Genomic DNA, 26343 nt, shown 5'->3' on the forward strand with positions numbered 1-26343 from the left:
GTACTAACAGATTTAACGCAGCGCTAATGCTAAGGCAGCCATAGAATACAATGGGCGCCTTCGCATTTAGCACGCGCTAAATCGGTTAACGGGCTTTAGTAAAAGGACCCCATAGTTTTTGATTAAGGAATTAAACACTAGTTTAAAGTAATATCAAAAATTCAGGTCTGAATTCCCCACGCATTAGCACGGTACAGATTGGTCCCTCTAGCCTTATTGCTTAATGCAAATAAACTGATAAAATTAAGAAAAGCTGATTTTTTTTTGGGGGGGGGGGGATACGTGATAACCAGAATAGCAGTTTCTAGCCAAGTCTGAGGAAAACCAAGTCGGAACTTCCACTGGTGTACTTTGCCCTCTGATGACTCTCGGACAACACAACATTCTTTGCGCCAAGGGTATCGTAAGACACAGGTGTTTAGAACGGTTTCCCTGCGCACACCAGTGGATTGGAAAGCATGTTCTGATAAATACTATAAAGCTGATCGTAGAGCATTTATAACCAGGAAATTAGAGCATAATTTACCTGCTCGTTTCCCAGTGTCTCAAGATACAATTTGTAATAAATATAATAAGGAGGTGTGTGTGTGAGAATTGGTATATTCAAGAAATTCCCGACAGTAGTTAAAAGCTAACTACGATATAGAAAAGAAATGAACAGTTATCTTACAAATCTGGAACAATATGTACAGATGTGGATAAAAACAAATCCAAGAGTTTAATTGGATTGAAAATAAGACGTATGGCATCTGGAGCACGTGTTGAATTGCTTCGCTCTGGATTTCTGCTGTGCTTTCTGGTAAGTAATCCCTTGTTTATATACCAAGTTCGTTCACTGAACTTCCAAAGAAACCGCCTCGGAAGTATCTTGACTTGTCGCCATGGTAGAAGAATCCTGATTCTCGTTTGTGCCGGTTTCAACAGTAGAATCACTTGCCCGAGTGGTGGGACCACTTTCCTGGTTTACGTTTTCTGTTGGAGGAGTGCCCTCCTCTTGAGATGGCTTGCCCTCTGCGTTGGATGGGGGTAGTTCCTCTTTCGGTTGGTCAGGCACCTCTGTTTCCTGAGTTCCGCTCTGAGCTGTTGCCTCATTTGCAGAGGGAGTCTCCTCCGTGGCAGTATTGGTTTCTCCTTTTGAAGGTTCTTCAACCTTTGCTTTGCTTTCCTCCTTCTCCTTCTCTTTCTCCTCTTCCTTCTCCTTTTCCTTCTCTTCTTCCTCCTCCTCCTCCTCCTCACTTTTTTCCTCATTTTCTTTGGGGTTCTCCTCTGCTTTTGTGCTGTCTCCATTTGCCATTGATTTACATGGAGACTTGAGGTTCTGTGCAGCGGCTATGATGTCTACCTGAAGCTGGTTAGTACAATCAACAGGCTCCTCTGTATTGGTGTCCGGTGTCTTCTCGGGAACTTCGCTAAACACTTTGGCACCACCTGCTTTGTCATTCTCATCCACGTATTTCTTCTTGGGAAAAGAGGACGGATAGTAGGCCGAGGCCTTGTGTTTCTGTCTGACTATCACGGCCGTGCATATAATGAATACCAACAGGAGGACCAAAGAGCCCACCACAATAATCAGCAGCATGTATTCTTTCAAAAAGATCACAATTCCATCAAGTAAGTTCATGGAGGACGAGGTGCCATTGCGAGATGTTTCAGTATCATCTGGTGTAGTATTTGGAACCCACACACTAATGGAGGGAGAAGGAGGGGAGCCACCGTCATTTTCTCCGCTCCCCGCCACGTAATCCAGGTCAGGATGGGTGTGTCTGGCGATGCCCAGAGTTGCGAGCAGAACCAAGGATATGAAGAGTGGGAATGAAGCAGCCATTTTCCTTTTTAATTGTGTAGAGTGAACTGCAAAGACAAAATAAAACAGGATAATGCTCATTAATAGTCATAGTATTCTGCATTGTACACATCTGCTTGAAATGGTAGTACATGAGATTGAAAATGTTATGTGATTATGTACTTGATAAAGCTAACACACAAGATGGGACCTGATTGGCTCAGACGCCTAAGGCCCCTCCCCTTGTAACATGCAAGCATCTGTGCCCATTAAAAGAAAAAAAAAAAGCTTTCCTACCCACAAACAGTTGACTGGCCGGAGGCAGCTTTTAGGGCTTCCCCTGCCTCTCAGCTGTTTGGGCTTCTCCTGATGGCTCTGCGCATGTGTGAGAGTCGCTCTTACAGCGATCACTGGATGGCAGCGTAGGGAATTATGACGAACATCCGCATGAATCATTTGCCTGCAAACTTTTTAGTGCATCAATAGCTCTTTGTGAACTGGCAAAAAAATAATTGGATCGGTGCAGACTCACAAGGTCTTACCGATCCTCTTAGTGCATCCAGGCCCTGGTGGTCTAATGCTCCTCCGAGCATCATCCCTGCTCTCCCCAAAAAATCTTTAAAATGCCCCAGCAGCAGAGCGAACTCCCCGATGGACAAGGCCAAGTAGCCTGTTTAGAATGCTGCCGTCCCGACGCTGCTATGGCCGAAAGTAGGGCTCGCTCGTGGTCGGCGGGGAGGGAAGGATGGAGGGTCAGCAGGGGTTCGGCCGCATGGCGGGGGGCGGGTCGAATTTGCTGCCGGCGAATCCCGGGACTAGGGCTTATTTTCGGGGTAACACGGTATGTAGTTTGTTATAGTGTTTTATTGATGTTTTATTTTGTATGTTAATATGTAACTCGCCCTGGATAAGGGCGGGCGATAAATAAGCAAAAAACGGAAGTGTCATGCTTATTCTTCAATGTCTAAAAACAAATCTCACAGATATTACTAGCACATGGAATTTTTTTCAAGGCTTATATTTAGGCACAGAATTTCAAGCGTGGATGTGTACTTCTATAATCCGTCTTGCTCAGACACACACACGCATTTGCTCCTCCCGTCTGTCTGAATTTATCAATATGAATGGATGAGCTGGATAACTAAAAAACAGCTCTACGACTGTCTGAGATAAGTGGAAGAATTTCAAAAATATATGTACAGTTGTACCTTGGTTTACGAGCATAATTCGTTCCAGAAGCACGCTCGTAATCCAAAGTACTCGTATATCAAAGCAAAGTTCCACATAGAAAAAAATGGCAACGCTGACAATTTGTTCCACAACCCAAAAAGTGCTAAGGAGCTGGGAGGAAGTAGCGAGGGGTGGCCCAGGAGTGTGTATCTGTCGGGTGCCGGGTGCTGCAGTTTGTAGGTGGCCAGCCGCGCGCAACCATCGGGGGTCCCTGTGCAGCTGCACGCGTAATTGCCCTCCAGACGCAGCCCTGATATCGGGGACTTCGAAACCCGGACAAACTGCTGGGTTTTGGAAATCCCTCCGGGCACCCAGACATTCCTCTAAAAAGAAACACGTCCAGGTTTTCTTGGACGTCTGGTAACCCTACTGCTTATAAAAGACGACAAAACCAGCAGTGCAAAGTGAAAAACTGATAAGTGGGGTTACCATATGGCTCCAGAAAAAGGAGCAGATGGAACTGCAAGCAGTCAACGCATGGATGAGACGCTGATGTGGGGAAGGATTCCACTTCGTGCGTAATTGGACAGCATGCGATACAGGAAGGATGGACTCCACCTCAGCGGAGACCGAACAAGACTACTTGCAAGCAACATCAAGCGAGAAATTGAGAAGTTTTTAAACAAAGAAGAAGGGGAAAGCCGACAGTCGACCAAGAGTCATTGGTTCGGGAAATGGTATACCCAGAGGATACCATGCAAGAAGATGCAGGGAAGACTCACCGGATCATAGGCAAGATAGAAATCCCGATGGATCGAAAGGGACAGAAGCAAGGGAGACAGAAGGAGGAAGAAAGTGCAAGAAAGTAACAGGCAGCAAATTTAAGTACAGTGGTACCTTGGATTACGAGCATAATCCGTTCCAGGAGCATGCTCGTAATCCAAAATGTTCGTTTATCAAAGCGAGTTTCCGAAATAATGGAAACTCGCTTTGATATGTTCCCACCCCCCCCCTGAGGCCAGCAGCGCTGCTCCCCCCCATGAAAACCGGCATTGCTCCCCCCGAAGGCCCCCCCCGTGAACCGGCACCTCCCCCGCCGCCATCGGGCACCCCCCTGCCGCCATCGGGCACCCCCCCCCGCCGCAACCTGAGGTCCCCCCAACCCACCCGAACCCTTTTCTTACTTTGAAGTAGCCTCCGCACCGGCACCAGCATGTCCTGTGCGTTGGTGCCGGTACCCGAAGATCTGCCTCCTGTGCTGGGCCTTGAGCATGTGCGCATGCTCAAGGCCTGAGAGTTCACGTCCCGACGGCAGCGGGGGGGGGAGTGCCCGATGGCGGCAGGGGGGGCCGGATAGCAGGGGGGGGGCGCTCGCAAATCGAGGCGCGCTCGGTTTCCGAGGCGCCGATTTTGCGAATGTTTTGCTCGTCTTGCAAAACACTCGCAAACTGGTGCACTCGTAAACCGAGGTACCACTGTATATGTACACAAACGCAGGGAGCCTATGGAATAAAATGGGGGAATTGGAAGCTATGGCACAAAAAGATAACCTAGACATTATTGGCATCACGGAAACATGGTGGATTGAGGACAACATCTGGGACACTGTACTACCGGGATATAAGCTATATCGCAGAGACAGAGTAGGACAAAAAGGTGGGGGTATTGCCCTATACATAAAAGAGGGAATTGAGTCTACCAGAGAGATCACGCTGGAAAAGAACAATAAGGTAGAGTCTCTATGGGCCACAATACTGAGAACAAATGGAACGGATACGAAGATCGACATCTACTTCCAACCCCCAGGGCAGTCCGAAGAGACTGATAGAGAAATGACGGACGAGATTAAACACGAATGCAAGGGTGGCAACACAGTTATCATGGGCGACTTCAATTATCCGGGGGATAGATTGGAACCTAGGCAACTCCAGCTGCAGTAGAGAGACCAAGTTCCTGGATGCTGTAGGCGATTGCTTCCTGGAACAACTTGTCATGGAAAATACAAGAGGAAATGCAATTCTAGACTTAATTCTAAATGGACTACGAGGACCGGCACAAGGTATAGCAGTAGAAGGGACGCTGGGAAACAGTGATCACAACATGATCCACTTCAACGTAGACACAGGAACAAAAAATCGATCTAGAGCGATGGCCATGGCACTGAACTTCCGAAAAGGGAACTACAAAGGGATGAGAGTCATGGTGAGGATAAGCACTGTAAATACACTAGAGCAAGCATGGTCCCTTTTTAAGGACACAGTCACAGAGCACAAAATTTATATATACCGCGTATCAACAAGGGTTCCAAGAGGAAGAAGAACAAGGAACCGGCATGGCTCCCTGTAGTAGTGAAGGAAGCGATCAGAGACAAGAAGACTCCATGTAAGGAATGGAAAAGGACGAAAACTGGAAAAAGCACAAACAACATCAAAGCAAGTGCCATAAGGTGGTAAGAGGGCCAAAAGAGACTACGAAGAAAAGATAGCCAAGGAGGCCAAAAACTTTAAGCCGTTCTTTTGATATATTAAGGGGAAACGACCTGCGAAGGAAGCAGTGGAGCTGTTAGATGACCGTGGAATAAAGGAGTACTAAAGGAGGACAAAGCCATTGCCGACAAACTGAACATATTTTTTCATCTGTATTTACCGAAGAGGATAAATCCAATATACCAGAAGCCAACAGGCTTATTAAAAATTATTTTTAATATACTTTATTGATTTTTGTTACTAAAAAATAACAAAATACAGGAAAATAAACAATCTAATATAATAAAACGGTAAGCCGCGCATGCGCACTTCCTATGCATGCGTCCGTTTTCCGTGAGCTGTAGCACACATAGGAAGTGCGCATGCGCGGCTTACAGACCGGCCTCACGTGAGGCAAGACAAGTGCCATGCGCGCCCTTCACTGCTCTCCACCGCTGCCGGCCGCTAGCACCCCCTGCCCTCTCCGTCGCCTCCCGGCTCCAGCGGCGTAGGCAGCACTATAAACACGCTGCTTCGCGCCCTTCTCTGCCGATTTCCTCTGCCGCGTCTCTGATGACATCATCGGAGACAGACGCAGCAGAGGAAATGGCCAGTAGAAGGCCGCGAAGCAGCGTGTTTAAAGTGCTGCCTACGCGGCTGGAGTCCCGAGGTTTGTCGGCGGTGGGAGGGTCAGGAGCAGGCCGGAGCGACAACGCCAGTAAAAGAAGGGGGAGGGGCCGCACGGAGCAGGGAAGATAAGGTAAGAAAAGGGAAAGGGGGAGTGGGGAAAAATGCTGCTACTGCTTCTACACAGGAAAGGGGGGGATAGGAGGGAAATGCTATTGCTGCTGCATAGGGAAGTGGGATGGAAATGCTGCTGCACAGAGAAATGGGGAAAAATGACACACAGACAGCGGGAGGGAGGGAGACAGAAAGAATGAAAGACACAGGGGCAGGGAGAGGGACAGAAAGACAGACACAGAAAGGGGGCCAGAGAGAGAGTCAGCGGGAGAGGGAAAGGGGCCTGCTTTGGGGGGGAGGGGTGTGCTTGGGGCAAACAGCTTTGCTCTGGGGGGGAAGACAGAAGGGGCCATGGAGAGACAGGGAGAGGGATATGGGGCTGCTTTGGGGGGAGGGGTGTGCTGAGGGGAGACAGAAGGGGCCATGGAGAGATAGGGAGAGGGGAGAGACAGCTTTGCTCTGGGGGTGAAGACAGAAGAGGGCCATGGAGAGACATTTGAGGGGGAGGTGGATGCTGGGGGCAGACAGCTTTGCTCGGGGGGGAGGGGGAGACAGAAGGATAGACAGCAGCCAAGGAGAGAGAGATAAAGAAACACAGACAGACAGACACATCTATTCTAGCACCCGTTAATGTAACGGGCTTAAAGACTATTGTCATACATAAAACAAATCTAATCAGGCAAAAATGAACATCGATTCCAGTCCACATTAATGGAGCCAAATACTACTACACTTTAGTTATATAATGAGAAACAAATTAAAACAAAATAGTGTATTCCTGGCAAGCAAAATAGGCCTCAATCAAATATGTCACTTTTTATCTTCAACCAAATTAGTATCTGAAACTTTCTGCACAGGTTTATCTTTCAGGAAGTTTTCCAACTGTAATGGATCTACAAAAATTAATTCATCATTCCCATATGTTACAAGGCACTTACAAGGAAAATTTAGGAAAAATGCAGCGCCCACAGCCAAAACTTGAGGTTTAAGCTGTAGAAATTACCTTCTCCTAAATTGTGTCTGCCTGGACACATCCGGGGAAATATTCAATTGTTGCCCACAAAACAGTGCTTTCTTATTCACAAAGTACAACTTAAGGATTTGCTGTTTTTCCATCTCCGATTTGAAGGTTACCAATAATGTGGCACGTTTAGTTATCAAATCTTTAGAAGACTCTAATAATTGGGAGATGTTCAGACTTATCTGGTGAAACCAGTCTGTCATTTTCCCCTTCGTCCCTTATTTCTCTGGAACTCTTAGGAATATAATATAGATTATCTGGTACGAAAGAGTCTACCTGTAAAATATCCTTCAGGTACATTCTTAGGAGTTCCAGAGGTGCCAGATAGTGTGAGATAGGAAAGTTGAGGAATCTAAGATTCTTTTGCCTCATTAAATTCTCTGCTTTCTCCATTTGTATATGAAGCAAAGTACTATCCTTCATATTAGCCATAGCTGTTTGCTGTAAAACATTAGCTATACCTTCCAGTTTTTCCACCTTATTTTCCAAAGACTTTATCTGAGATTGTTGCTCATTTAATTTAACAGTTACATCTGAGGAAAACTGACATCAATTAGATACAATAGCCTGTAATGAGGACTCAATCCTGTTAACAACCAGCCAGATATCGTTCAAAGAAATTACTTTGTCTTTAGGAAGAACTTCCTTATTAGACGCCGATACCATTTGAACCAGAGTCAAAGGCTGTACTCCTAAGGACTTAACGCCTTCCTGAGATAAATCCATAATATCAGTTGGATGAGGAAATTGTGAAAGAGAGTTTTGATGATTCCCCATTCCTGGGGGAGTCAACTAAGCTCCCAGAAGAATTAAGTATCGGTTGAAGAGGAGGTGACGGTTCCCCAGAGGAGAGAGACACAGTTTGAGATGATATGATTACCTTGTCTTCCATCAATGGTGAAAATAGGGGTTGAAGATGTCTGTCCGTTGGTCCTGAGGTCAGCTGAGATGGTACAATTTTAGCTTTCCTCTTCCCCATGATGAAGCACAACAATAATCCCCTGAACTCTGCTCCTCGTGGCTCCGAAAGGGCGTGGCCAAAGGGAAGTAAAACCTGGATGTCTCAATCCATCCTCCTTTTTCTGGAGCCATATGGCAACCCTCTCAACACCCGCTCAAACTCAGAGGAGGGAAATTTAATGGTGACACCAGGAAGTATTTCTTCACAGAAAGAGTAGTAGAACACTGGAACAAGCTTCCAGTGCAGGTGATCAAGGCCACCAGCGTGCTTGACTTTAAGAATAAATGGGACATCCACGTGGGATCCTTACGAGGGTCGAAATAAGGAACTAGGACATTAGCACTCAGACTTAATGGGGGGGGGGGTCAGTAGAGTGGGCAGACTTGATGGGCTATAGCCAGTGCTCCCTCTAAGCGGGCGGGTGTTGTGGGCAATTTTTTTTTCGCTGTGCGCTACAAATATCGGGCGCCAGCGCCAACTCACCCGATTCTCCAGTCTCGCCGCCCTGCCATCTCCGTACGCCGTGCGCTGTGACGTAAACTTGTGCGCTGCGATGCAATATTTTGTGCGCCAGCGCACGCCAGCGCAGCTTAGAGGGAACACTGGCTATAGCCCTTTTCTGCCATCATCTTTCTATGTTTCTAACCCTAGACGTCCTCTCCTCAAAACCTTCTACGCTGCCCCTGACACGGCAAAACCTTTCCTTTCGTAGGCCATCATTTTCTTCTATGCATTGCAGCTCCTCCATCTGTGCATTCCATAGGACTACTTACTGGCCTCATTAACACCCATTTTAATACATTCCGGTACAATTTGTGGACGTCTGTACTGCACACATTGATACCCGCGTCCAAGCCCGATAAAATGCGTGCGCAGCCAGCGTTAAGCGCACATTTACACTCTTGAGCAGCTGAGTAGTTTAAGGAAAGCGTAATGGTCCCTCTGCTTAGAGGCAGATTGGCCTGTGTGGGTTTGGGCTTCCTCTGGTGGGCCACTGATGTAGCCGAGCCCACCAGGAGGAACAAGGAAGCATAAGAAGCGACGCAGAGGCCACCAAGAGGGAGTGAAGCCGCTGGCACTGCTTCTCCTTCCGATGTCTCCTTAAGGGGCCTGTGCTTTGAAAGACATGCAGTTTTCTGTCCAGGGAGGAAAGGGGAAGACACACAGTAAATCAACTATTGCTCAGGATGGGGTGGATAGCGCAGCTCAGGCTGTTTTGCCTCCCCCCCCTCCCTCCCCGGTGCTACTACCTAGTGAGCCCCTTTCATAACCACTCATTATAACGCTAGGGATTTAATCTTTCTGCTTTTGACCATAGCCATGTTATTATGCCCCCCCCCCCCCCCTCCAGCTAGCTTTTCCTAGGCAAAAAGCAAAGATTGGCCTGTTCTCAACTCCTAACTCGTATCACAGAATGTGCAGTTGGCGCTTAGTCAAAAAGTTGAGAAGCACGGAACTGGCCAGCCTCTTGTGAAAGCTGACTCCTCTTTCTGTTTATAACAAACTTTGAACATGGCAAACCAATTTTTTATCCTTCCACTCACAAAACTAAACTTAAAATAGTCAAATTTCTTGCTCCCAAACCCAGCCTAATTACATACAAAGGGGGATCACTCTGGATTTTAAATGAGAAGGCGTGCCACTCAGTATGTTTTCTAACTTTGCAGTTACGATTTTTTTAAACTTTCTTTTACACGGAGCTTGCCTTCCTTTTATCTTGACCGTGTTAACATTTTTTTTCCTGTGGGCATGGGGAAGAGGCGCCTGTGTGCAGCATCTGGAGTCTGTCAGCTGTGCCAGGGCGCTTCTCTTTCTTCTGGAGTGCAGCAAGGGAGAGGTGGCCTCTGGCATTAGGTTCAAGCAGGAATTTGAAGGGTTCCAGCTGTGGTCACATGACCGAGTCTTTGTTTCCTTCTCCCTGGAAAGGGCTTCTGCTCGTACAAATGAGGTGCTGGCGTAATCCTTGCCCACATGCCACACTGTACATCGTGTACAAGTTCAGGTTTCTTCTAAATATCCAGGGCAAAATTCTTCCCTACTCAATGAACAGCAAAACCGACTTACTGGCCACAAATTTGGGATGTGTGTGGCAAAAATTTCAGTTTTGTGTTCACATGAATTTTGGAATTTTTTTTTTCATATAAATTTTGGAATTTTTTTTTTTTTTAATTAGTGAGCGTAGATTCCGGCTTCAAACGCGACAGAGATGGACGGGTGATTGAGATGCTCTGATACCCAGGCATACGATTTTATACTTCCCTAAATCGTATTTTAGACAACTTTTTAAGAAGAAATAAACTACTTAAGGGTGGCAGCATCAAAACAAACTAAAATCGACTCTGCTTTTATGAAGAATAAAGTATAACATCTGGTTCATGCACATTCTTTAAGCACTAATGGATGTTCATCCCTACCATTTCCTCATAGTAAAGTTTGAGTCACTGCGTCTGTCTAAATGCAAAATGCTAGTAGGGAGCGAGTAAGATGCAGTGGGCGCATATGAATCTCACTGAGCGCTAGAAAAATTTCAGCCGCTCAATCATCAAAGAATTCTGTGGATGAACTTTCTCTTTGCCTGGCAGCTGTTTTGCACTAAGCATAATTCTTGGTCTGAGTTGTGGGTGTTAAGGTAGCTTGAGATTTTCTGGAAGATTTCTTGAGGTGCTGAGGAGGGTATTTTGGGGAGTGAGGATGGGAGGGGTTGCTGCCATGGAGATGCTAAGGGAGAGGAGACCTCCTGTGGGGGAGGGGGGATCAGGAGCGATGGTTATTTATTTGATTCATACATCAAAGCATATTCACTGAGGTCAGCTGATCGGGAAAGCCTAAAGAAGTATGGCAGCCTTGCCTTCTTTCATTATACAGTAGACTCTCAGTTAACCGGCATCCATGGGGATTGATAGCTGCCGGATAAATGCGATTTCTAGTTGCTTGAGAGTTACTATTAAAAATAGGCCTGACTAATTATACCTCATACTTAATGTGATCAAACGTCCCATTTTGAACGGGACCATACCATACTGTTTTTAGATCCCCTTTCCCGTTGTCCCCACGCATAGCTTCGGGATGCCAAAATGTCCCGTTTTCAGAAACATTGTGTGTGGGGACAATGGGACAGGCGATTGCAGAGCCTAGGCTCTCTTCCTACTTCCTCGCCGTCAATGCCTTCCCCTGACATCCATTTTGACGTTGGAGAGAAGGTCCGGGCCAGCCAATCGCTGCCTGGCTGGCCTGGAACTTCCTCTCCGATGTCAGAATTGATGCTGGGGAGAAGGCTTGTGGGCTGTCACCTGGACCTTCCTTTCCTGCAGTTGCAGCAGCAGTGGACAGGAAGCAGCAATGGGTGGCATGTGGCGGTGGTGGACCAGGGGAGGGTTGTAAGCAGAAGAATCTGCGGTAGGCCAGGCTTCGGTGCTGGAGGGAGGGAGGCAAACAGGCAGGCTGGCTTTGGTACGGCAGGGAGGGAGGCTGGCTGGCTGGCTTCAGGGGAGGGGGTGGGACAAAGGCCTGGAAGGCAGTGAGGGGGGACATAGGAAGAAGGGAGGGAGAAAGGAAGGAGAGAAAGAGGCAGAGAAAGGAGGGGAGGTTGTAAGAAGAAGAAAGACTAGAGAGAGAAAGGCCTGGACCAAAGGAGAAAGATAGGAAGCAGATGCAGGACTATGGGAGGTGCAGACAGAGGGGGAGAGATCCTGAGGTAGAACAGAGAGATGAAAGATCATAACAGAGGAGGGAGAGAGAGGGAGACCTAGAACAAAGGTACAAAGGAGAACTGACACTGGATCTGGGGAGGGTAACAGAGGGAAAAGAGAGAGAGACCTGGACCCAAAGGGGATGGGACTGGATTGTGAAAGAAATGTTGGATGAGAAAGAAAGAAAGAAAGAACAAAAGAAAGAAAGAAAAAAATATTGGATGCACAGTCAGAAGGAAGTGCAACCAGAGACTCATGAAATCACCAGACAACAAAGATAGGAAAAATGATTTTATTTTTAATTTAGTGATCAAAATAATAATAATAATAATAACTTTATTCTTCTATACCGCCACAATCTTGCGACTTCTAGGCGGTTTACAATCAAGAGTGCTGGACATTCAGCGAAATACAATAAGTAGATATTTAGAGGAAATACAGAGATCAGAGTCCTCAGAAGGCAATAGTATAGAAATACAATTTGCTGAGCGAAAATGTAATATGTACATTTTAGTAGGTAATGTCCGACAGGACCTGTTGGGGATAAATAGCAACGTAAAGTTATGATAAGATGAAGATAACAGATTATATTTATAACAGTGCTGTAAGTTCAGGTGGAATAGGGAGGGAGAGCGGGTCAATTGTTTAGGTATTTCTGGAACAGGTATGTTTTTAGGCGTTTCCTGAATTCTCTGTATGTAGTGGGCGAAAGCAGTTGGTCTAGGTCTTTGCCCCATAGGACAAAAATGTGTCAGTTTTGAGAAATTATATCTGCTGTCTATATTTTGCACTATATTTGTCTATTTTTCTAGTTACTGAGGTGACATTGCATATGTTAAAGCCATCTGCCTCCAAATATAAATGATAATTAACATTTTCTCTGCGTACAGTGTGCTTTGTGGGTTTTTTTAATTTTATGGTTACCATTGTGAATTAATAAGATATTGTGTGTACATGAAAAATGAATGGAAGAAATTGGGGTGGGGCTGGGGTGGGGCTAGGTTGGGATTGGGGGTGGGGCCAGGGCGGGATTGAAAATTAATAGATGTCCCGTTTTGATGAAAAAAATAAATGGTCACGTACTCATACTATGCCATACCATAAAGTGTTCCAGACAAACTGCTGGACATGTGGGAGGCATAGCGTGGGCATATTCAGGTGTGGCATGCCACGTTTACACTTACATTTCTGCCAGAAATTGATTTTATTTTCATTTTTACTTAAAGTATTACAGTATTTATTAGAATTTTTTTCCTGGTTGCTTGAGAGTTCTGGTTAATTGTGTTCCAGTTAACTCATAGAGCTTTTTGGTTTTTTTATGCAACAACCAGATTATTTATCTGCATTAACTGTACGTTATGCACGAAATATAACTCTTAGATCCTTTCAAGATAATAGAATGATTCTCCCTTCAGTAAAAAGGGCAAAATGTGAGTTGACTCGAAAGAGCTTTTTACTTTATGGCGCTAAGATTATGGAATAGACTACCACGGGAATTAAGATTGGAGGGGAATTCTAAGGCTTTTAAAACTATCCCCTTCTTTTTCGAACGCATAGCGTGGGTTTCAGCGCCAGCAGCGGCGGTAACTGCTCTGACACTCGTAGGAATTCTATGAGCATGGGAGCAGTTACCGCCACTGCCGGCGCTAAAACCCGCACTACGCGTTGTTATTTCAAGAGGTATTTGCAGAAGATTTTGTCACGACAGAAATAATTCACATATATTCAATTATGGAAATAGTCTTTTTCTTCATAGGGACATGGTAAAACATTGACAACAGAAAATTATTTATGTGGGAATGAGAAAATATCATGACCGATTCTTATTTTAGGTCTGTCCTATTGGTATTGGAGTTCTTTTCTATATATATGTTTTGTATTTTAATGACGTAATCCACTTGGATCTGTCCAGTGGCATTGCGAGGGTGAGAGGCGCCCGGGGCGGTGGTGCCCCTCCCCTGTCCTGATCTCCGCCCCAGCTCCCTCCCCGATCCCGCCTGCTGCGCATCCCCCCTCCTTCCCCGATCCCGCCTGCGGCACCCGTCCCCCCTTCCCTTGTACCTTCCTATGTGCAGCACCCAGAAATGACGTCAGCAGGAGAACCGACGGGGTCGCGAAGAGCACGTTGTTGGCCGCCGCCAACAGCGACTTCAACTAGAGGTATGGGGGAAGGGAAGGGGCAAGTGTCTGGAGGGGAGGAATGAGAAGAGTCAGAGAGGAGGAGGGGTGCCGGCGCCCCCACCAACATGGTGCCCAGGGTGGACCTCCCCCCCCTTGCTACACCACTGGACCCATCGTAAGAACAAGCAGTATATCAAGTTTTTACAAAACTAAAACTACTATATACACTTCTCTCTCCGTATTCACTGTGATAGGGGATTAACAGACCCACAAATATAGAAAAAGCGCAAATAACGTTTTCATTTGTTATTCGCTGTTTTCTATTAAAAACCATCGTGGATATGGTGAAACCGCGAATAACACAGTGGGAGACCTGGCCTGTTCCTGAAGGAAGAGGCAAAACACGGTGCAGAAAGCGCCGGGAATTGGCGGTTTTCTCTATGCAAGCTGACGCAATTGGGGGGGGGGGAGGAGCCAGCAAGCTAAAAACCGTGACTAATCAAAACCGTTATTGCTGAAACTGCAAATATGGAGGGAGAAGTGTAATGAACTGCTGTGCTAAGAAGGCCTATCTCCCTCCTTCACCTCCTCCTCCAGAACTCCAAGTCTCTAAAGAGCCCACAAAACACAAAGTGTTCACTGATGCCCTGATGCCATAAACAGCATCTAAGTCCTACGCGGTGATCAATCAACCACTAAGCATTCTTAGGCTCCAGTAGGCATTGAATCCTTAGATGCACTGCCATTTAGGCCAGGGTTTTCTTGGCCTAAATGAGTACGCCTACGTCATTCCATGCCAAAACTCCGCCCCAAATCTGCTCTTAACCGTGCCTACTTGTGGTGTATGTGCCGACAGGCACCTCGGTTTAGACATCTACCTTGAAGTGGTAGGCACCTACCAAATTGGGCGTCTACCGGCAAATCAATTGTTTTTTTTAATTTGGTTTTTAATGGCGCTCTCTACTATCAAGGTTACCAGATATCCGGATTTACTTGGACATGTTCTCTTTTTAGAGGACATGTCTGGGCATCCGAACGGCTTTTCAAAGCTTGGCACTGTGCCGGGTTTCGAAAAGCTGCCACCTCAGGACCGCGTCAGGAAGACATCTGCAGATGCGGTGACACCACGCACATGCGTGCATGTGTGTGACATCATCACGTTGCATCTGTGCATGCGCAGATGCCCTCCCGACTTGGTTCCAAGGACGAGAACAGGTTGAGGGGGCTAAGGATGGGGGGAGGGCGAGGCTGGGGCAGGATGGGGCATGACTTGGGTGAACTGGGAGGGGCTATGGGGTTCAGGTTTTACAGGAGTAAAATCTAGTAACCCTAGATTAAGCAATTTATAAAATTAAGTTTGGCACCTATCTTTAGGCGTCTTTTATAGAATCAGGGCCTGAAAGCCTTCCGGCACTAAAAACTAGTCTGATTTAGGATATCCCTAATACAGTGGTTTTCAAACCTGTGCTGGGGGCTCCCCAACCAAGTCAAGGTATCAGGATATCCACAATGAATATTCATGAGATAGATTTCCATACAGTAGAGCAGGGGTGTCAAATGTCGGTCTTCGAGGCCGCAAATCCAGTCGGATTTTCAGGATTTCCCCAATGAATATAAATGAGATCTATTAGCATACAATGAAAGCAGTGCAAGCAAATAGATCTCATGCATATTCATTGGGGAAATCCTGAAAACCCGACTATTGCGGCCCTCGAAGACCGACATTTGACATCCCTGCTCTACTGTATGGAAATCTATCTCATGAATATTCATTGTGGATATCCTGAAACTTTGACTGGTTGGGGAGCCCCCAGCACGGGTTTGGGAACCACTGCTGCCCTAATAAATAGGCATGAGATGAAAACAAGGTGCATGTAAATTTACTTTGTGAATATTCATTAGGGCAGTGATTCACAACCCAGCTAGTCGGGTTTTGAGGATATCCACAATGAATATACATAACAGAGATTTGCTTGCACTGTTTCCTTGGAATGCAAAATCTCTTGCATGCATATGTATTGTGGATATCCTGAAAACCCGACTGTCTGGGTGTCCCCTGAGAACCACTGTATTATGGATATCCATATAATGTGACCCAGGGGTGGGCAATGAGGGCCTCAATCCAGTTGGATTTTCAGGTTTCCCACAACGAATCTGCATGAGATCTATTTGCATACAATGGAAGCGGTGCATGCAAATCGATCTCATGCATATTCATAAGGGAAATCCTGAAAACCCAACTGGACTGCAGCCTTTGCTGCCCACCCCTGACCTGACCTGTTTGCGACCCTATATGACTGTCACTGCTGCAAGTAAACCTGATACTGGGTTAGACCAGGGGTGGGCAACTCCGGTCCCTGAAGGCCGGAATCCAGTCAGATTTTCAGGATTTCCCCAATGAATGTGCATGAGATCTATTTGCATGCACTGCTTTCAATGCATATTCATTGGGGAAATCCGACTGGATTCCAGCCCTCAAGGACCGGAGTTGACCACCGGGGAGAATCCAAGCCAGTCAGGTTTTCAGGATATTCACAAATAGAGGGGCTGCTGAAAAGTTCTCAGCCCAGCCAAGAACAGCATGATGTGGAGCCATGAAACTTACAAGTTATTCCACGCTTTTCGCTTAATTTTATATCATCGGAATGAAAAGTGTGACATAATAAGTTTCATGGTTCCCCATCATTCTCTTCTTGGTTGGGCTGAGAGTTTTTCAGCGGCCCCTTGTATTGTGATGTCATAGTGCCTCATTCCGCATTCCACCAATGCCTAAGAGCCAACCTCATTGGTGATGTCACAATGGCTTCATTTCCCTATACTTGTGCCCCTTTACTAGATGCATTTGCCTCACTGAGATGAAAAGTGTGGACTAACTTGCAAGTTTCATGGCTCCACATCATTCTCTTCTTGGATGAGCTGAGAACTGTTCAGCGGCCCCTCGTATTGTGATGTCATAATGCCTCATTCCACCAATGCCTAAGAGCCAACTTCATCGGTGATGTCACAATGGCTCAGTTTCCCTATTTGCTATACGCAAGTGCCTCATTTGAAACGAAAAGTGTCAAGAGGCATGTGGAATAACGTGGAAGTTTCATGGCTCCACGTCATTCTCTTCTTGGTTGGGCTGAGAACTTTTCAGCGGCCCCTGGTAACATTCATGAGCTCCATTTAGTTAAACTGAATCAACAAGTGGGCAGCAGACAAGGATGAAGTGCTCCCTTTAACCAGGGCTCAGGAGAGAGAGAGGAGCCACCACAGGAGGAAGAAACCAGATTCAACTTGACTTTTCTGCTTAATCCTACTAGCCAACATTTAGGGAGGCCACTAGGAGATAGAGGAGGGGCTGATTTATTCATATACTAACAGCTAGTAAAGCAGCAAAGTCTAGTTACTTACCTGTAACTTGGTTCTCCGTGGACATCAGGATAGTCAGCCACATATGGGTGTTGTCCCAACACCTCCCAATTTGCGGATAAGCTCTCCAATAGCTCAGAGAGATTTTTTTTTTTTTTCTCTGAGCATGTGAGTGCCCGGGCCCCACTGGGCATGCCCGAGCCCTACCCATTTCCCCCTGCTTCCCCCTAATCCCCAGGATGTTCCTAGCTGTGGCCGGGTCGGCCGTATGGGGAGGCGGGTGGGTTGTGTGGCTGACTATCCTGCTGTCCACGGAGAACCTACGTTACAGGTAAGTAACTACACTTTCTCCTAGGACAAGCAGGATGAGTCAGCCACATATGGGTGACTCCCTAGCCGAGGGATGTACTGACTGGACCTGCGCCTTAGCGCTTTGTGCATCCCTCGCCTGGCTGTGGAGGCCGAGCCGGGCAGGGTAATCAGGCAAAGCAGGTAAAGTTGTGGAAACAAGGTTTTAGATAAAGTGCTGTGTTAACTGAGCAATAATACTCACAGAACAGTGAACTGGTCAATGACAATCAATGAACAGTGAGAAACCAACTGGTCAAAAGTGACAATTCGTACTTGCATGTGAGAATTCATACTTGCCTATTCCACATTCAGTCTAGACAGAAGTGCTGGAAGACCTACTTAACTCACAGAACAGCGAAACTGGTCAATGACAATCAATGAACAGTGAGAAAACCAACTGGTCAACAGTGACAATTCTTAACTGGTCAACAGTGACAATTCGTACTTGCATATGATAATTCATACTTGCCTATTCCACATTCAGACTAGACAGGATTGCTGGAAGACCTACTTAACTCACAGAACAGTGAAATTGGTCAATGACAATCAATGAACAGTGAGAAACCAACTGGTCAACAGTGACAAATCGTACTTGCATGTGAGAATTCATACTTGCCTATTCCACATTCAGTCTAGGAAGGAGTGCTGGAAGACCTACTTAATCAATATCTATAACACTCTACTTGAACAGTGTTTGTCGATATTTATAACACCCTACTTGATCAGTGTTTGTCAAGGCTGTGCTAGTGGTTGCTGTCCCTCCCGGAAGGGAACCTGTGCTTGGTGAAGGAGTGCATGGAGGACCAAGTGGCTGCATCGCAGATGTCCCCTATTGGTGTGTGGTGCAGATGTGCCGTTGTGTTGGCTATGGTTCTGCGCTGGTGGGCGTTGGCTCCCACCTGCGGTTGATGCTGCACTTTTCTATAGGTGAAGGGGATGCACTCTTATATCCAGCGCGCGCGCCTGCGTTTGGTGGCCGGAAGTCCTGGTCTGTTTTGGTCGTAGGAGACGAACAATTGAGGCTTGTCTAATCTGCTGCATAGTCAGGGCCCGCACACAGTCCAGGAGGTGTTGCTGAGGTGGCAGTGTGCCTCCCTATGGGGAGATGTAGAGTGCCGGGAGGCACGCTGAAGCCGCCTTCGGCAAGAATCGGGGGTGAGTTCTGGGTACCACCCTGTTCTCATGAGGGAGTGTGTCGGTAGACACGATGGTCAGGGTTTCCCCAGCCAGGAATACGGGATCTGCCTCCCCCAAAGGTTTGAAGGGGTCGAGGTGAGATAATGCGGCACCAAGTTGAGGTCCCATCCGGGCGGTGGTGGTCTGACCGGTGGGTGCAGATTGGACAGTCCCTTCATGAAATTTTGTGATTACTGGATGCCTCGACACTGGTTTGCTGTCTAGGCCAGCATGGTATGCCGTGATTGCACTTAGGTGGACCTTGATGGAAGTGGGTTTTAGGTCCCCCTGAGATAAGCTCAGTATGTACTGCAGGATGTCCGGTATGGGGCAGTTGTAGGGGTCTCGCTGCGTGTCTGTGCATTGGTAGCGGAACCTTCTCCCTTTCAACCCATAGCGTTTTCTGGTTGAAGTTCTTCTGGCTGCCATAAGAGTGTGCTCCACGTCTTGTGGTAGGTTCATCCTCTCATCATCCATGCAGTCAGGGCTAAGGAACGCAGGTCGTGGTGGAGGGGGTAATGAGAACTGCACTGATCTGGAGCGGGGAGAGGTGGGTGAACCGCTATCCCTTGCCGGAACGGGAACCATGGTTGCAGGAGCCCGAACAGGGCAAGCATGATCACCGTTGCTCTGTCCTGAAGAATCTTCTGCAGGACTTAGGGTGTTCCAACTCACAGACAGACCGTCGGGGCTGAGACGGCGATGGGTTGATCTCTTTGCGCAGAAGGTCAAGTATTTTGAGTTCGGTTCGGTTGCAAACAGGTCGATGCTCGGTGTGCCCCAGGTGCTGAAGATCTTCTTCATCGCCGCTGGGTTGAGACACCACTCATCGGGATCCAGCTGGTGGCTGAGTCTTTCTGCCAGGTCGTTCTGCTCCCACAGGAGATAAGTTGCCTGGATGGTGCATTGAATGGAGTTGGAGAACTCCCACATGTGGCAAGCTTCCTTGCATAGCGAGGTTGACCCTGTCCCTCCCTGTTTGCTGATATAGTACGAGGCCACCTGGTTTTCTGTTTGGGTGAGGACTGCCCTGCCTGTTTGAAGGTTTCGAGGGCATTCCCTAAGGCCCTGAGCTCCAGTGGGTGGGTGGTCAGAGGTTGGGTACACTGGTCCCAGTGATGTCTGAGGTGCCCTTTCAGGGATCACATGAGTAGTCGGTGTGCTGCACAACAAAGACCGGAGCGTGCTGACGATGAGCTGCTGGCAGGGATGCACTGGGCCAGGGATGTCATGGCGTCGATCTGGTAGTCCCGTAGGACGGCCTTGGTCTGCGTGGTGTCGATGACTGCCCAGATGAACGATATCCCCTGGGTGGGTATCATGTGGGATTTCATGTAGTTGATGAGGAACCCCAGTTCTTGGAGGAGGGTTATGGTGGTTGAAGGGGCTGCCAGCTGTCGAGATAAGATAGGACGCGCACCCCTTGAAGGCGAGGATGTGCCACTGCCACGCACTTTGTGAACGCTCTTGGAGCCGTTGAGAGTCCAAGGGGCAGGACCTTGTACTGGAGGCGTCTGTCTTGGCTTTAGAAGCGACGATGCCTCCTGTGGGCTGGGTGCATGGGATACTAGCCAATACTCGGGCTGTAACAGGGCCAAGACTGTACCCAGAGTGCATCTGGACCTTTTGTATGCATCTGTTGAGCTTACAGAGATCCAGGGACGAGCGTTGTCCTTGTCCATGGTGACGCGGGGGTTCCTGGAGTAGAAACCCCTTGGTGATCTCCTCTGTTCGTCACCGCCTCTATTGATTCTGCCGAAGCAGGTCCTCTCCTTGCTGCAGGAAAGTTGGGTCATCAGAAGGAGGGTGCCCCGCCCACTCGGGGGGGGGGGCGGGAGTGGAGACGAATTCGGAATCCCTGCTTGATGATGCTGAGGGCCCACTGGTCGATGGTGATCCTGGGCCAAGTCTTCGCAGACAATCTGATCCTGCTGGGCCGGAGGGTGGTCAAGGTTCTGTTTTTGTCTTGGGGAGAGGGCTGCCCTTGGATGCCGCTGCCCCTCGGGCGGTGCTTGTTTGCGTAGCAGTTATGTTACTGTTGCGAGCGCTGGGGCACAGACTGCTGCCAGGGTGGACTGGCTCAGTTGTGAGCTGGAGTCTCTATTTTATTTTATTTATTTATTTCCTCTCACTGGCCTCCTGATAAAGCCGCATCTGGAACTGGAGTGCAGCAATTCGTGCTCTCAGCATTGCGCCCTCGAAGGTCTTTTTCCCCGTGGAAACCAGGGTTTTGATGGAGGTTGGAGGGGGGGGGTCGTGCTGCCCTGTTTCTCTTAAGCTACCGCAATGTCCATGTATGGCTGCTGCGGGTTGTCGAATCCCTGGGCTGGAAAGATCTGGTACTTCAATCCCAGTCTCCTTGATGTTGGTTGCCCTGAGGAGGGAGTCAGCCAAATCTCGTCTCTGCAGTCCAGGAGGTTCTTGTGGACTGGAATCGCCACTGCCTGCGTGAAGTACTGGTACTGGTAGTTCAGGCCTTGTAGTACTCTGTCTTGGGTACTTGTTGTCCACCCATGTGGATCTTGAGAAAGGCTGTGAGTTTCTGGAGGGACTTGGGGTGAGTCCTCGTTTGTGGGTTTTTGGTTTTTTTTTTAGTAAATATTTATTTTTGTGGGTGGTGACTCGGGGCGTGGCTGGAGGCTGGTGTGTAGCTTGTTCCTCCGTTGCTTGGGTGCATGGCATGCTGCTGAACCGCGCCATGTTGTTGTGCGTGGCTCCCTCTAAAGGGGGACATAGTGGGGAGTGTAGCCCGCTGAGAGAGGAGTGGGTCAGCAGGAGGATTAACTGTGGCTGCTGGTCCCACCCCTGGTGGTTCGCAGGTTCATGTGCTGCTCCACTTGACTGGTTGGGTGGCTCCATGTACCCCACCGCCCTTCTCTGTCCTTCTTGAGAGGGGGGGAGAGCCTGCAGAGAAGGGGCAGGATGCACCCCTTCATCTGTGCCAGTGCACCTGGCTGCGTTTCCCACTGTGCCTGGAGGCAGAGAAAGAGGAGTGATAATGCCTCGAGTGGACTTCTGCTGCTGTACTGCCTATTGTATATTAAACTGTACAGCGCTGCATATGCCTTTCAGTGCTATAGAAATCATGAATAGTACAGAGTCCCTCATGCTAGCTGGAAAAGCACTCTGCCTAGGTTTTATGAAGAGCAAACAGCTTTTTAGACTGAGGAGTTTCAAACCCCCACCCTTGGAGAGGCATGGTCTGACATGCCGCATCTCTGAAGATATCAGCACCCTGCTGAGAAAGGCAGACTCCTCGTTCCCAACCTGAGAGGGGGAGGGGGGAGGGGTGGGAAAGGTGTGAATTGTAGGCTCTGCAGGACCCCAAGAGGGAAAGAAACATCGAGTTTTTTTTTTTTTTTTTCAGCATGTCCTTTATAAGCTGAACTCTGGGGCAGCATGTCTCCTACTGGGGGGAGAGGTCTGCAGGTCCCCTCCAAGGGAAAGAAGCATGGGAGATTCTTTCTCCTTAAATTCAGATTGGGAGGAGGGTGGGGCAGAGCCCTCGGGGCTGCAACAGATTATCAGAGGTTTTCCCAAAAACAAGCAGATAGGACTTACCTTTGAACCCCAATCGGCTCCCTGCAGAGGCTGGCTGTAAGAGGCAGCATGCCATCTGGAGGGTGAAAGCCCCAATCTGTTGCTTGCAGAGGCTGTGGATTTACGCAGCAGCATGCAGGACTCCTATCGGCTGCCCTGCAGAGGATGGCTGTGCATGGCAACATGCAGGGATTCCTGGAGAGATCTCTCGGTCTGGCGAGACTCCTATCGGCTGCCCTGCAGAGGCTGGTTCTAAGCGGCAACATGCAAGGACTCCGGGAAATATTTCTCTACCGGGCCAAGTGCAGGCGGGGGGATTAGCTGAGCCAGGGCATCCTGGAGGCTCCTTGCCACTGTAGCATGTGGATCCCCCGCTGCTGCATTCTGATGAGGATGGCTGCTGGAGGAAGATTCTCGGGCCTCACTTCTCTTCATGCCCTGCGGAGGCTGGCTGTAAGCAGCAACATGCAGGAACTCCTGGAGAGATCTCTCAGTCTGGTGAGACTCCTATCGGCTTCCTGCAGGGGCCAACGGCTAGCGACAGCATGCAGGACCTCCGGGAGAGATTTCTCGACCGGGCAAGTTGCAGTCGGGGGGGTTGACTGAGCCAGGATGTCCTGGAGGCTCCTCACCGGATTCGTCTGTGGATCCCCCGCTGCTACGCTCCGATGAGGATGGCTGCTGGAGGAAGATTCTCGGGCCTCACTTCTCTTCATGAAGTCTCTCAGTGCCCTCTTCCTTAGCTTGCGTGCACGTGGTGACATGTGCGCACAATGCAAGCCACACGGAAACCTCGAGCGCCGGATCCAATCAGTGGGCGCACAATTCATGAGGATCCAGTGTGTTCATCCTCCTCCTGCATCCCAGTTGTTTCTTTAGATGATTCAGGCATCTTCAAGTTGATGAGTAGAAAAGTTGTAATGGAGAGCTGTAGAAAAATCCGACCGATGGGAACGGGCGGAAATTAAAGACTGGGGATTAGGGGGAAGCAGGGGGAAATGGGTAGGGCTCGAGCATGCCCAGTGGGGCCCGGGCACTCACATGCTCAGAGAAAAAAAAAAAAAAAATTCTCTCTGAGCTATTGGAGAGCTTATCCGCAAATTGGGAGGTGTTGGGACAACACCCATATGTGGCTGACTCATCCTGCTTGTCCTAGGAGAAGAAAGTCTTGCAGACACAAAGCTGTCTTGAGGCACTGGAAACCTTGTGTACATCCCAGGGGACCGGGGTTAAAGTTAAGTCTTTACCTACCAGGAGAAAGTTTCCCCAGCCCTCTTTCTTCCTCTCTCTAGCCCCCAGTCATGTCCACTAGTGCCCTTGGCCAAAGGAGCCAGCTCTCCAATACTGAGCAAATTCCTAGAATGTGTCCAGGGAGGGGTCATTTCCATTGGGTTTAGCACCCCCCCTTGGCCAAAGGAGCCAGCTCTCCAATACTGAGCAAATTCCTAGAATGTGTCCAGGGAGGAGTCATTTCCATTGGGTTTAGCACCCCCCCCCCCTTGGCCAAAGGAGCCAGCTTTCCAATACTGAGCAAATTCCTAGAATGTGTCCAGGGAGGGGTCATTTCCATTGGGTTTAGCACCCCCCCCCCCTTGGCCAAAGGAGCCAGCTCTCCAATACTGAGCAAATTCCTAGAATGTGTCCAGGGAGGGGTCATTTCCATTGGGTTTAGCACCCCCCCCCCCCCCCAATCATTTTGAAAAAAAAAAAGTTGGCTTCTGTGCTTGACACACTTGCCTTATTCGCCCCTCCCGTATTGGAAAGCGAACGCACTCTGAGATTTTCAAATCACATTTTTTAAAAAATAAGGGGGGTCCAAGTCTCCCCTTTGGCAAACAACTTGTTACGAGCGTGGTGAAGTGACGGCCGCTCAGGGGTTTCCTTTTGATCATGTTCGGTATCCAATCGGGACAAAAAAACAAACCATGCAGAAATCGGCCTCGATTCGGTATCGATTATTCTTCGGTTCTTAACGTACAGTGACATCATTTTGCAAAGTTCCCCAATCTTGGGGAGGAGAAGCAAGTTTTCTTAACGTTTGAGCTGTCGTAATATTTTAGACGAAGTTTTTATAATAAATTTTTTTTAAATCACGCTTCGTGGCCGGAGCAACAAGAGCCAGAGCTAATGGTGGGACCTAAATACCTCCAAGTGACGCATAGGTGAAAAAGAGACAGAAAAATTCACTTACCAGCTGCCTCTCTGGACACTCCTCTAGCAAAGTCCGAACAGTCCCAGGGGATCAGTAAGAAGAAAAAGAAGGGTGCAGTTTATTCTTTAAAAAAAAAAAAAAAAAAAAATTAAGTAGGAACTCTTCAGAAGTGACTTGGCAAACTTCCTGCGTGCATTTGCTTATCTTTGCCTTGTCTCTGAGCGTCTGCAGACTCTCCAGCCTGGAACCGACTGCCTGGCCAGACTTTTTTCATTAAGGCTGGTTTCATGTGCAGAAGGGGGGAGGGGGGATGGAGAGGAATATGCTTGGGACAACCCTAAATTTCTCCTCTAAGGTTTCCTCCTGTTCCTGAGCCCTGGTGCTGGTTTTTAAGTGACACATGTACAAGGAAAAGTTTTAGAGGTTGGGTTTTGTTGGTTTTTTTTTAAAGATTGGGGGAGGAGTGGGGGATGTGGAATGGGAAATAATGGTTGAACACAAAAAGTGGATGGAGACAGGGTACCAGTCTTTCAGACCACACAGATTAAAAAAAAAAAAAAATTAAAAGCAGAAGCAACAGAAATCTGTGAGATATATATATTTTTGGGGGGTCTTTTAAAGTGTATAGCAGCCTATTAAGTTCCATTGAGTAGTGTCGGGGAAGCTTTATCATAAGGACAAAACCAAAACTGGATTCCTAGCTGTTACTCGGGTTTCCCATGTGTCTCCTTCTCTATCGGGCCTTCTCGCCACATACAATAAATTACAAACCATGATTTTATTTTAACCCAATAAAACAAATTTCAAGTTTTATTTAAAATTTGATATAAGAACATAAGCAATGCCTCTGCTGGGTCAGACCTGAGGTCCATCGTGCCCAGCAGTCCGCTCACGCGGCGGCCCAACAGGTCCAGGACCTGTGCAGTAATCCTCTATACCCCTCTATCCCCTTGTCCAGCAGGAAATTGTCCAATCCTTTCATGAACCCCAGTACCGTACTCTGCCCTATTACGCTCTCTGGAAGCGCATTCCAGGTGTCCACCACACGTTGGGTAAAGAAGAACTTCCTAGCATTCGTTTTGAATCTGTCCCCTTTCAACTTTTCTGAATGCCCTCTTGTTCTTTTATTATTCAAAAGTTTGAAGAATCTGTCCCTCTCTACTCTATGCCCTTCATGATCTTGTAAGTCTCTATCATATCCCCTCTAAGTCTCCTCTTCTCCAGGGAAAAGAGACCCAGTTTTTCCAATCTCTCAGCATATGAAAGGTTTTCCATCCCCTTTATCAGATGCGTCACTCTCCTCTGAACCCTCTCGAGTAATGCCATGTCCTTCTTAAGGTACGGCGACCAATATTGGACGCAGTACTCCAGATGCGGACGCACCATCACCCGATACAATGGCAGGATAACTTCTTTTGTCCTGGTTGTAATACCCTTCTTGATTATGCCTAGCATTCTGTTTGCCTTCATAGCAGCCGCTGCGCACTGTGCCATCGGCTCCATTGTCATGTCCACCATTACCCCCAAGTCCCTTTCTTGGGTACTCTCATTTAATAACATCCCTCCCATTGTATAGTTGTACCTCAGGTTTCTGTTTCCCACATGTAATACTTCACATTTCTCAACGTTGAACTTCATCTGCCATCTTGTCACCCATTCCCCTAGTTTGTTCAAGTCCCTTTGCAGTTCTTCGCAGTCCTCTTTAGTCCGAGCTCCACTAAATAGTTTGGTGTCGTCCGCAAATTTTATTATCTCACACTTCGACCCTGTTTCTAGATCATTTATGAATATATTAAATAACAGCGGCCCAAGCATTGAG

At 47.9% G+C, this 26343-nt stretch overlaps 1 protein-coding gene across 1 annotated transcript; it reads right to left on the reverse strand.

Moving 5' to 3' along the window:
* Positions 1-822: 822 nt before the first annotated feature.
* On the reverse strand, positions 823-24866 carry TMEM119 (transmembrane protein 119). The gene is made up of 2 exons (XM_033957330.1): positions 24564-24866; positions 823-1851 (listed from the first exon to the last, which is right to left on the reverse strand). The coding sequence occupies exon 2, from the start codon at positions 1823-1825 to the stop codon at positions 833-835; it is 993 nt and encodes a 330-aa protein (XP_033813221.1). The 5' UTR covers positions 1826-1851; positions 24564-24866; the 3' UTR covers positions 823-832.
* Positions 24867-26343: the final 1477 nt, after the last annotated feature.

This window comes from Geotrypetes seraphini, chromosome 8 (genome assembly GCF_902459505.1).
Source record: "Geotrypetes seraphini chromosome 8, aGeoSer1.1, whole genome shotgun sequence".
In the NCBI taxonomy this organism is placed as follows: domain Eukaryota; kingdom Metazoa; phylum Chordata; class Amphibia; order Gymnophiona; family Dermophiidae; genus Geotrypetes; species Geotrypetes seraphini.

Bases quoted from the DNA above. Each gene is read 5' to 3' on its own strand.
- TMEM119 (XM_033957330.1), bottom strand. From the start codon at position 1,825: ATGGCTGCTTCATTCCCACTCTTCATATCCTTGGTTCTGCTCGCAACT.